The sequence below is a fragment of the Pleurodeles waltl genome, chromosome 4_1 (genome assembly GCF_031143425.1).
Source record: "Pleurodeles waltl isolate 20211129_DDA chromosome 4_1, aPleWal1.hap1.20221129, whole genome shotgun sequence".
Taxonomy (NCBI): Eukaryota; Metazoa; Chordata; class Amphibia; order Caudata; family Salamandridae; genus Pleurodeles; species Pleurodeles waltl.
Genome location: NC_090442.1, coordinates 1,020,385,571 through 1,020,397,952, shown reverse-complemented (window position 1 = coordinate 1,020,397,952; position 12,382 = coordinate 1,020,385,571). Strand labels below are relative to the sequence as shown.

The following is a 12,382-nucleotide window of genomic DNA, read 5'->3' as shown; positions in this document are numbered from 1 at the left end:
CCATTGTTATCCTTAGTTGGTATTTCAGGATTCTCACCTGGTGGCACTGCAGGCTCCCCTCTCCTCTGGGATGTACAGGATATTCCTCCGCAGGGTGATGTTGTGGAGCATGCAGCATACCAAAGTGATCTGACACACTTTCCCGGTGACTAGAGGAGGGCTCACCCAGTCCAGTCCGGACAGTGGAATCTGGCCTTCAGGAGCCCAAAAGCCCACTCCAATGCCCACCATGTTCTTCCATGGGCCTCATTGAAGCAGACTCGCCCTGGCATAGTTGGATTCCTCAGCGACAGCAATAACCAAGGACTATGTAGATATGCTGAGTCTCCTGTTAAGGAATGAGACAAAGGTGCAACAGTGAGTCACTCTCTCCATGATTGTAGCACCTGACACACAGTCAGGACAGATGTGATTTACCAACCACCCAGGCCCTCTCTGTACAGTTGTGACATCAGCTAGGGCATGGTGCTGTTCCGCATTATGAAGGAATCATGGGCTGATCCAGGATAATGGGTACACACATTTGAGATGTAGAGATCCGCCAAACAGACAACTTGGACATTGAAGGAATGGAAGTTCTTCCTGTTGTGATAGGCTTGTTCAGTGGCCTCTGGTGGCACCAAGCCAACATGTGTGCCATCAATGGCCCCTACCACATGTGGGAGGTGGTCAAAACCATTAAAGTCAGCCTTCACATTGGCCAAATCCTTCTTTCGGGGACTCTCGATATAGCTGTCGATGTGTTTCAGCATTGCTGAGAGCAACACCAGACTGAACATAGGTTAAACATATGAGCAGGCAGGGCCGCTGAATTTTGGAAGGACCCTGTGGCCATACTAACATGTGGCCATACTAACATGACTTGTAACATGGGTGGTATGCAGGTAGGATTACTGTTAGCTGACATCAGCACTGGATCCAACTTACGGCATACGTCCACTACTGTTTGCCTATCCAGGCAGTAGAACCAGATATGTGGCTTTCCTTCATGGCCTGAAGGTCTGGCAGTGGATGGTAGACAGGTGGTTGTTGCACCCTCCAACTACCAGGGTACCTATGTGTGACAAGACATAATTTGTAACATTAGTCAGTGTGTCCACAGCAGCATACATGATGCATACCAACAATGTCATGTGACAATGCATTTCTGACTGGATAGACATGACACACACTCTACACATCCCAGCTGACAAGTACACAAGGGTCACGTGTCCACAACATGGATTCGGACAAAACCCAACTGTCTCTTACACATTCGCCCCTCGAAATGTGCCTGTAGTTTCTGATCATCAAAAATACAGTTGGTGGTGGTGGACCATACACAGCCATCATATGCCACCTGTGCCCTACAACACACTACACTGGTGGTTGTATAGTAGATCCTACATGAGACAGAATCAGGATGTTTGTGATGATCCAACACCTATATTGTAGGTGTGACACAGTTTAAGAAGCCATACATTTCAGACTGCCAAATGGCAGATGCCTGACCTACTCCACTGGACATTAGGAACCGCCCATGACTGCCAGTTGAAGTCATCTGCGCAGTGGGGGGTTCAACCATGGCAGACCCGGCCATAGGCTAATGTTTTTGCCTGTGGCGGTCACGGCCCAATGGCTGTGGTCGTCAGCGGTGATGACCACGTACGTGACCGCCATGTTGTGCAAAATCAGTGACTTGACTCCTGACACTGCTGCCAGCAACACCTCCACTACTTGAGCTGGTGTGTGCCACCTCTGGGACCAATCATGCCATGTCCAGCAGGTAAAAGGGCCCCGGCCTTCTCTCCAGATGAGCTGGAGAGGCTTGTTAATGAGGTTTTTCTTCTGTATGGACAGCTCTATGGATCACCAGAGGAGCAGGTAAGTACCTCATGTGCATAACTGACTCTGTTCAACCCCATCCATTCCCTCCTCCCAGGCTACAATGTGCCCCTGTGTGCCAGTTAGACTTCTTGTGTGTCTGTTGTTGCAGTCTGTTTGGCATCAATGGGATGTACAAAGTGCAGCTATTGGTGACCAGTACTCTATGGAGTGTTCATTCACATTATGTTGTGTGATGTTATTTGGGGTCATCGATCCTCTTTGTTTTGGATGCACAAAATTAGGCAAGGAGACTTTGCTGCCATCCAATGATATTTCTTTGTTTATGATGGTTCTAAATGTCAGGCAACATGTATGTGCATGACAGCATGAGCTGTGTATGCATCTTGTCTGAGTCATTTGAGGATCTTGTTAGCAATGTGTATAGTGCCACAGATTTTTCAACCCACACCTGGCTTTGCCAGCCTATTGTGTGGAAGGCATATCATGACTCACTCTGCCCTTCAGGTTGCCACACAAACCACAAGCCACATCGATGATGGCCACATGATATACTGTCATGCATGGAAGTGATGGGAATGTGAGTGACATGTAGGTTCTGTATGCCTAGCCTGTAGAGACCAAGGCCTGTCAAATGTTCTCCCAGTATGGAACATAGCCCAGGTTGTGGGAGAGTCATTGTGGCTATGCAACTGTGGCACTGTGGCCACTCCCTGTACACCAGCAGATCATGTCATGTGGCCATTATGAGGCTCTAGTTGCAACACTTGCCCTGAATGCCTCAGTCCATATACTAGATTAGGAATGGGTACAAAGGTAAATCAATCCCAGTACTAGTCCACATATGCCTTTTGCATTATTGTCAATGTGTGTCTTTGACTCATGACAGGTCACTTACTCTCACAGCACTTTTGTCACCTTCACAGAAGTTATATTTGTCCTGTACAGGCTTATTGCACAAATAACAGACCCACAGTACAGACAGTGTGTAGATTCCTGGGAGGCCATGACATGTGACTCAATAGCTTGGTTACATAGCAGAAATTGGACAATGCATACCTTTGCATGTTAGATGCCATCTCTGTAGTTTAGACACATATGTCCAAAGGAGTGTGCTGTGGTCCAGGTACATACCACAGCTACCCCTCTGAAGTGGCATGGGCCTGCGTTTGGTAGGCCACATGCACAGGGACAACACTCTCTGTACCCACCATGCCAGTCCCTTCATTGTCACTCAAGTGTAAGGGTGAAGTCTGTACTATGGAAGTTGCCTGCAGGGACTGTATGCAGTGAGTCAATCTTGCAGAGTGTAAATATGTTGGTCCAGTCATGCCCAAGGAGTTTACCCTTCAAAAGCCACATTGGTGTATAGTGTTTCATTGTGGCTCACATCACAGTACATGTTGCTGGAGCATGGGCTACCTGATGTGGGTAGGCTTGCTTAGATATTGTAGGCCATGAGCAGGGTAGTGGGTTAGTCTGTAGATGGATGCAAAAGTGTGTAGTCGTGTTCCGTACTTATTGCCATGTGTGCTTTACACTTGTGGTGTATTGACAAATTGACCATATTTTGCTTAGTGTTTCTGACATGTGTGACAACCATTTGGGCAAAAACGTGTGATTGTAATCGCTTAATTTGTCTCTTGCATCCAAGCAGATAACCACTGATCTGAAGAAGGAGATATGGAGAGCCATCACCCGGAAGGTGCAGACCCTGGGGTCCATAGCCAGTGTAGCACCCACTGTCACAAGAGGTGGGAGGACCTGAGACGCTGGGCCCCGAATATTGTCGAGGTCCAGCGGGGCTGTCCTCCCCGTGTGGGTGGGACGCATGTTGGACTATGCCCCTCCTCCTTGGCCCTCATTCTGGCAGTGGCATGCCCGGACCTTGATGGGCGTTTGACGGGAACACAGTAGCCACAAGGGGGTGAGTATAGAGCATATTCCTGCCTGTCACATTGCAAAGTTAATGTTTTAAGTTCTGCCATCTACCCCTGATGATTAGGGATGAGCCATGTTTGGCACAGTATGAGTAACTGTTTGTGTAGATATGTAATATGGTGCATACTGATGTGCCTTGCCCATTGGCCCCGGGACCTAGGACACAACTGTGTACAATCCACAAACAATTTGCTCTCCAGGGCCAACACTTGGTTGTGTACATTCATCAATCAGGTAATGTTTGTTGTTGTAGTGGGTTTAAATTCTATGCTACAGACCACTACTGCTCAGTGTTACAGGCCAAATAAAAAGAAGTGATGGATCACTGACCTCAGTCATGTGTGTGGTCAAATGAGGAAATTGACATCTGCCCCCCAGAAGCCACTTGTCTTCAGTGTGTGACGAGTGCTGGTGCCTCATTACTGTCTGTAATGTGAAGATGCCCATCATACATGTGACAGAGCTTACATTGTTCTTTGGGTCAGCTACAGATCAATACGCACTTTTGGGTGGGGAATGTCCATTGACATGATTTATGTGCCTTCACTGTTCCCAACATTCCATGTGTCAACATGTTAGCATGTGCCCCTTTCTCTTTTGACAAAATGTGTTCACTGTGGTTCATGCATGGACTACCTGTGTTCATGGGATGATTACCATATTCTCTCCCATATATGACTACCTACCTGTGTTTGAAATAGGACATTTGCAGTGGGGCTGCATTTGATGTAGTGCCACAGACAGGAGTGTGTCACCATTGATTGTTCGCTTACACATATCCTCACCCATCATTGCATGTCATTTGGTATGTACAACTGCAGTTGAAATGAGGGACATTATGGGTAGGACTAGAGTTATTCCACACAATGTGCATTTCCATGGCATTGATATGGCATCATTTGGAAAAGTGCACTTCACGTGTGTACTAGGGAAAGTGTATTACCTGACTGTTGGCATGCATCTTGGAGTGACTTGCAGTTATGTTGGAATCATCTGGGGTTGGGTACAACCATTCACCCTCAGACATCTGGGTTTGCAGGACCAAAATTTGAGACAGTGATGCAGCTTATCATTGGGGAACATGTTGAGGGCCTTCTACTAGTACTTGCAAATCTGTGTGCCGCTCCAACATACAAAGGGCTAATTGTGTCTACCAATGCGATCAGAGTATGTCATTGTAAGGAGTGCCAGACATTAGTGGTGATTTCCTTGGTGCTTGCTGATTTATTGTGTTGTGGATTTTAGGGACACATGTCCCTGACAATTTGCATATTTTGTTCACAGTGTACATTTCCATGCCAAATGGGTAGCATATATAAGCAACAGTAGTACTACCTCCATGACTCCATTAAGACAACTTACACATGTTAAAGTGTGCATTGTTGCAATGTTTCCAGTGTGACATGAGTATTTCCATGTCACCTTCTCCAGGCTACTGTACTGCTGTGAGCAACATGGAAGGTTTTAGGAGCATCATTTCTTATTGTTGTGTTATTGTGTATGTGACAAATAGATGTCTGCATTACCTTGTGTGGGATCTGTGGGAATGAACTTGCTATTGGCCTACTATTGTATGACAGTAGATAACTAAGGTATGCTCCATAAGGCAAAGCATTGAAAGTGTTGTGGTCTCCTACTTGTTCATTCGTTACTGTGTTTGCACAACTTCAGCCATGCAATTGTAGTTGTCTGAGATCGTGAGTTCCCTGTATGCAAGCCAACTGTTGACAGTTCAGATGGCATGCATGCATATTGTATGGTACATGTATGGGGGCACTTTGATGTAGTTTGTTGTTGGGGCCTACTTGACGTCATGGTAAAGTTTGCTAATCACAGCTTTTGTTCAAATGTGATCAGGAACATGTGGTGACCCTTTTCCTTTTTGTATTTGCAGCATCAGCACAGGCAAGCGAGGGAGACAGGGCTCAACCAAATGGGAAAGCATCTGGTCATGGTACCTCCAGTCATGACACCACCGACACGGAGGGAAGCAGGGGCCCGGAGGGTGAGGGGAGTGCCACAGAGGAGATAGGATCAACATCATCATTATCAGATTCTTCCTCCAGTGGCCACTCCCTAGTGGTGGCGGGCCCAAGAGGATCTGCTCCGTATCATCTTTGTCCGCCACCCCCAGTTCTAACGCCACCCTCCCTGTTGCTCCCCACCCAGTTGGCCATGCCCGCTCACCCAAGAGGGTGGGCGTCTCTTTTACTGCAGGCATCTCAGCCCCAGCCCCTTTTACCCCTGCTGCCCTGAGTGAGGAGGCTGTTGGCCTCCAGTGGAGTATCTCTGTGGGGCAGACTGACATTTTGAATGCCATCCAGGGGTTGGCCAGCCAAATTCAGCAGACCAATGCTTTCTACAAGGCATTCATAGTGTCATGTCTGGCCTATTGAGATCTTTTCAGGCTCTAGCCTCCTCACTGAGGGCAGCAAGTCACCCTTCACATTCCTCCCGTTTCCACCTCCCTTTTCCCAGTCGAAATCCCCTATTCCCCTACCTGTCCCAAGCACACAGATACATCCGCACTCACCCACCTCAACACACACAAGCAGCACACATCAACACGAACACCACAAGACACAGCGGCACATAGGCACTCAACATACACCCAGAAACATGACATCAGCCGTCACTTCATCAGACTCCCCCACCACCCCAACCGACCCACACACCACATCCAGCATACCCACAGACACCACAGCAGCCAGTGACACATCCACCACACCCACCCCATTTCCCAAGGAGTTTCCTTTTTGAGCTTGCCCTTTCCCCTGTTCCCTTCACCCTCCCTCACCCACATCCCAACCCATATCTTCCACATCTCCTATTGTCAATACAAAACACGCCTTGATCTGCCCATTGCCCGCCTTTTGCATGAGATTTAGACTTAGATGATAATACATGACTGTGGGGGTTATAGTACACAAGAGTAAACGGATCTATGCTACATGATCACCTTTCGTGCATGCCTTACAGGACCAGATCCAGCCACTTAATCTGCCGCCCTAACAACACAGTTCTGTGCCCAGTGTAAATAATGTTAATATAGTTGTATGCTGAGCATCTGGTACCCTGTCGTGCTCTGTCCTTTAAATGAAATCTCTGTCGTACTGTCCACCATTATACTACCTATCCCTCTCTCCATTCGTAAATGGTGTTTTTGTCAAATGGTGTGTGCCCGTACTAGCGTGCTTTCACTGTCCCTCCATACAACTGTCCTATGTGTGCTCGTAATTTGCTGCTCTCTCCCCTCTGTCAATGATATAGCGTCTGTTGTCATGTGCCGGACACTACTGTGTAGGCTCTGAAACTCTGAGAATATTGGTTAGTGCACGGCTGACACCGCCGCTCAGTTCACAGACATAAAACACCCTCCCTGAGAAGGTGGCATTCAATTTACTTATGTTACTGCTGTATCTGTCCTCTTCTGGGAGTAAACGACAAAATAGTATCTCTCATGCAGTTCGAGAATACCGCCTACGCCATAGCCACGCCATAGCTGAAAGTGATGTAAACGCACTATATATACTCTGTGGACGATGTTGACTACCTGGTTTATGTGTTTGGGAGTTTGACTTTTTCTAAACTTAAAATTAAAAGGTATAACTTAATGCCATAGTGATTTTTGTCTATTTTTTCTTGAAATCAGAAATCCTTGTGTTTCGGTTAATATATCAGTAGATTAGGCGTGGTCCAGTTCCTCCTTGCCAGTGTTTTTTTTTTTGTGACTTTCTGTAGGAGAGTAAGTTTGTTTCTGATGTATTATTTCCTTTAACCCTTAACTGCAGGGCCGCTGATCGCCAACACCGTCTTCGCTCTGAGACCTGAAAAAAATGAAGAAGAGCTGCCGCTCACGGATTGTCAGGACTTCGAGACACGGCACAACGTTAGTCTTTCTCCAGGTGAGCAAGCCGTGCCAAATCTGAGACTCGACCTGCAGTTCAGCATTTCACAGACCTGCAGAGGTACACATGGGAATAGACAGATGCTGCTTGTGCGCATGCTCACCTGCTTCACGCTGTTGTGTAGACTAGCAAGGGTTGCGATGCAGTCTTTTGTCAACTTCCAGTTTCTTAAATTGCCAGATTACTTCCAGGTGCCTCGTGCGTAATCTAGAGGGCCTTTGGAATATAAATATTAAAAACATTGAATTGTTGGAAGCTCAACTGACAACACTTGAGGAGCAGGTAGTATAACTTACTCATGTTATTAATAATAATAATAACAATAATAACTTTTCTAGAGCGTACGTTGTAGGAGGCTGGACTGGCTTGTAGTGAGTACCAAGGGTACTTACACCTTGCACCAGGCCCAGTTATCCCTTATTAGTGTATAGGGTGTCTAGCAGCTTAGGCTGATAGATAATGGTAGCTTAGCAGAGCAGCTTAGGCTGAACTAGGAGACGAGTGAAGCTTCTACAGTACCACTAGTGTCATATGCACAATATCATAAGAAAACACAATACACAGATATACTAAAAATAAAGGTACTTTATTTTTATGACAATATGCCAAAAGTATCTCAGTGAGTACCCTCAGTATGAGGATAGCAAATATACACAAGATATATGTACACAATACCAAAAATATGCAGTATAGTATTAGAAAATAGTGCAAACAATGTATAGTTACAATAGGATGCAATGGGGACACATAGGGATAGGGGCAACACAAACCATATACTCCAAAAGTGGAATGCGAACCACGAATGGACCCCAAACCTATGTGACCTTGTAGAGGGTCGCGGGGACTGTAAGAAAACAGTTAGGGTTAGAAAAATAGCCCACCCCAAGACCCTGAAAAGTGAGTGCAAAGTGCACTAAAGTTCCCCAAAGGACATAGAAGTCGTGATAGGGGAATTCTGCAGGAAAGACACAAATCAGCAATGCAACAACAATGGATTTCCAAACGAGGGTACCTGTGGAACAAGGGGACCAAGTCCAAAAGTCACAAGCAAGTCGGAGATGGGCAGATGCCCAGGAAATGCCAGCTGTGGGTGCAAAGAAGCTGCTACTGGACAGTAGAAGCTGAAGATTCTGCAGGAACGACAAGGGCTAGAGACTTCCCCTTTGGAGGATGGATCCCCCACGCCGTGGAGAGTCGTGCAGAAGTGTTTTCCTGAAGAAAGACCGCCAACAAGCCTTGCTAGCTGCAAATCGTGCGGTTAGGGTTTTTGGATGCTGCTGTGGCCCAGGAGGGACCAGGATGTCGCCAATTGCGTCTGGGGACAGAGGGGGCGTCGAGCAAGACAAGGAGCCCTCTCAGAAGCAGGCAGCACCCGCAGAAGTGCCGGAACAGGCACTACGAAGTGGAGTGAAACGGTGCTCACCCGAAGTTGCACAAAGGAGTCCCACGCCGCCGGAGGACAACTTAGGAGGTCGTGCAATGCAGGTTAGAGTGCCGTGGACCCAGGCTGGACTGTGCACAAAGGATTTCCGCCGGAAGTGCACGGAGGCCGGAGTAGCTGCAAAAGTCGCGGTTCCCAGCAATGCAGTCTGGCGTGGGGAGGCAAGGACTTACCTCCACCAAACTTGGACTGAAGAGTCACTGGACTGTGGGAGTCACTTGAACAGAGTTGCTGGATTCAAGGGACCTCGCTCGTCGTGCTGAGAGGAGACCCAGAGTACCGGTGATGCAGTTCTTTGGTGCCTGCTGTTGCAGGGGGACGATTCCGTCGACCCACGGGAGATTTCTTCGGAGCTTCTAGTGCAGAGAGGAGGCAGACTACCCCCACAGCATGCACCACCAGGAAAGCAGTCGAGAAGGCGGCAGGATCAGCGTTACAGAGTTGCAGTAGTCGTCTTTGCTACTTTGTTGCAGTTTTGCAGGCTTCCAGCGCAGTCAGCAGTCGATTCCTTGGCAGAAGGTGAAGAGAGAGATGCAGAGGAACTCGGATGAGCTCTTGCATTCGTTATCTAAAGAATCCCCAAAGACAGAGACCCTAAATCGCCAGAAAAGAGGGTTTGGCTACTTAGGAGAGAGGATAGGCTAGCAACACCTGAAGGAGCCTATCAGAAGGAGTCTCTGACGTCACCTGCTGGCACTGGCCACTCAGAGCAGTCCAGTGTGCCAGCAGCACCTCTGTTTCCAAGATGGCAGAGGTCTGGAGCACACTGGAGGAGCTCTGGGCACCTCCCAGGGGAGGTGCAGGTCAGGGGAGTGGTCACTCCCCTTTCCTTTGTCCAGTTTCGCGCCAGAGCAGGGCTGAGGGGTCCCTGAACCGGTGTAGACTGGCTTATGCAGAAATGGGCACCATGTGTGCCCATGAAAGCATTTCCAGAGGCTGGGGGAGGCTACTCCTCCCCTGCTTTCACACCATTTTCCAAAGGGAGAGGGTGTAACACCCTCTCTCTGAGGAAGTTCTTTGTTATGCCTTTCTGGGCCAAGCCTGGCTGGACCCCAGGAGGGCAGAAACCTGTCTGGGGGTTGGCAGCAGCTGCAGTGAAACCCCTGAAAAGGCAGTTTGGCAGTACCCAGGTCTGAGCTACAGACCTGTGGGATCATGGGATTGTGCCAACTATGCCAGGATGGCATAGAGGGGGCAATTCCAGGATCTTAGACATGTTACATGGCCATATTCGGAGTTACCATTGTGAAGCTACATATAGGTAGTGACCTATATGTAGTACACGCATGTAATGGTGTCCCCGCACTCACAAAGTCCGGGGAATTGGCCCTGAACAATGTGGGGGCACCTTGGCTAGTGCCAGGGTGCCCACACACTAAGTAACTTAGCACCCAACCTTTACCAGGTAAAGGTTAGACATATAGGTGACTTATAAGTTACTTAAGTGCAGTGTAAAATGGCTGTGAAATAACGTGGACGTTATTTCACCCAGGCTGCAGTGGCAGGCCTGTGTAAGAATTGTCAGAGCTCCCTATGGGTGGCAAAAGAAATGCTGCAGCCCATAGGGATCTCCTGGAACCCCAATACCCTGGGTACCTCAGTACCATATACTAGGGAATTATAAGGGTGTTCCAGTATGCCAATGTAAATTGGTGAAATTGGTCACTAGCCTGTTAGTGACAATTTGTACAGAGAGAGCATAACCACTGAGGTTCTGGTTAGCAGAGCCTCAGTGAGACAGTTAGGCACCACACAGGGAACACATACATATAGGCCACAAACTTATGAGCACTGGGGTCCTGACTAGCAGGGTCCCAGTGACACATAACAAACATACTGAAAACATAGGGTTTTCACTATGAGCACTGGACCCTGGCTAGCAGGATCCCAGTGAGACAGTGAAAACACCCTGACATACACTCACAAACAGGCCAAAAGTGGGGGTAACAAGGCTAGAAAGAGGCTACTTTCTCACACACGTTCACCAACGTTTGTTGGCACTTATAGTACTAGAGTGAATGATCTCTGCACCAACATACCACAGGTTCTTCTCCTCAGGCTTTAAGTAAAAAGGTCTGCCCTTGAGGAATGAAATCTCTTAATAGTATTGTAAGCCTTCTAGTGAAGGCAAGAATGGGCACTATTTGCCCTCTGCCTTGTTATATGACCATGACTGAGGCTTGACTTAAAACTCAAGTAGAGGTCACATAATAGCATTATAATGCCATCAAAATGTGATGAAAATATTTTTAAAAAATCTCCATCGCAGTGTCTGGGAAGGAGATTTGAAGGACTCGGAACAATAGCTATACCGGATAACTACAAAATCACCAGAAGAGACCGCAACAACAAACCAGGAGGAGGAATCGCCATAGTCCATAAAACACCATAAGTGTCTCCACCAACTCCGACGACATCAAGTCCGCCGAGCACCTCCACTTCACAATCTACGTAAATGCCAACAACACACTCAGAGGAACACTGGTCTACAGACCCCCCGGCCTGAGACCACAGTTCTGTGACGATATCACCGACACCATCAGCTCCCAAGCCCTCACCTCAACAGACTACATCCTCCTAGGCGACCTGAACTTCCACCTGGAAAATAACAACGATACTAACACCACCAACCTAATCGACAACCTCGCCAACCTCGGCCTCAAGCAACTTGTCACCTCACCGACCCACTCCACAGGCCACACTCTCGATCCCATCTTTACAACCAGCAAACACATGGCCTTCAGCCACACCACTGAACTCTACTGGACAGACCACCGATGCATCCACTTTTCCTACCAAAAACCAGTCACTCACCACCACCGCACACAGCCGCCCTGACGCAACTGGAGCAGAATATCCTCGGACCAACTGATCTCCACCCTCGCCCACAACCCCCCCCCCCCAGGCCCCAGACCCCAACACAGCCGCCACCAACCTGCACCACTGGTTAGAAGACTGCGCCAACACCCTCGCACTGCTCAAAAAACACCCTAACACCCGCACAGAATCAAGGCCAGCTGGTTCACCCCAGATTTACAGGAATCCAAACGACATTGCCGCTGAACGGAAAAAAACTGGTGCCGTGACCCCACCGCCTCCAATCGCTGCACCTTTAAGGAGGCCCGACGCAGACATCACCAATTGATACGCACCGCCAAAAGGACCCACTTCAAAAACCGCATCGACACCAACGCTCACAACACCAAAGAACTCTTCAGCATCATCCAAGATCTAACCACCCCGAAGGCATGCTCCAATGAACCCCCGC

At 48.2% G+C, this 12,382-nt stretch overlaps 1 protein-coding gene across 2 annotated transcripts in view; it reads left to right on the top strand.

Moving 5' to 3' along the window:
* Window positions 1-12,382, top strand: part of LOC138288358 (zinc finger protein 773-like) — a 127,625-nt gene that overhangs the window by 75,409 nt on the left and 39,834 nt on the right. For both annotated transcript variants that reach the window (XM_069229914.1, XM_069229913.1), the window contains exon 3: window positions 7,557-7,670. In XM_069229914.1, coding sequence (XP_069086015.1) covers window positions 7,557-7,670 — 114 coding nt within the window. The remainder of the gene's footprint in view (window positions 1-7,556; window positions 7,671-12,382) is intronic.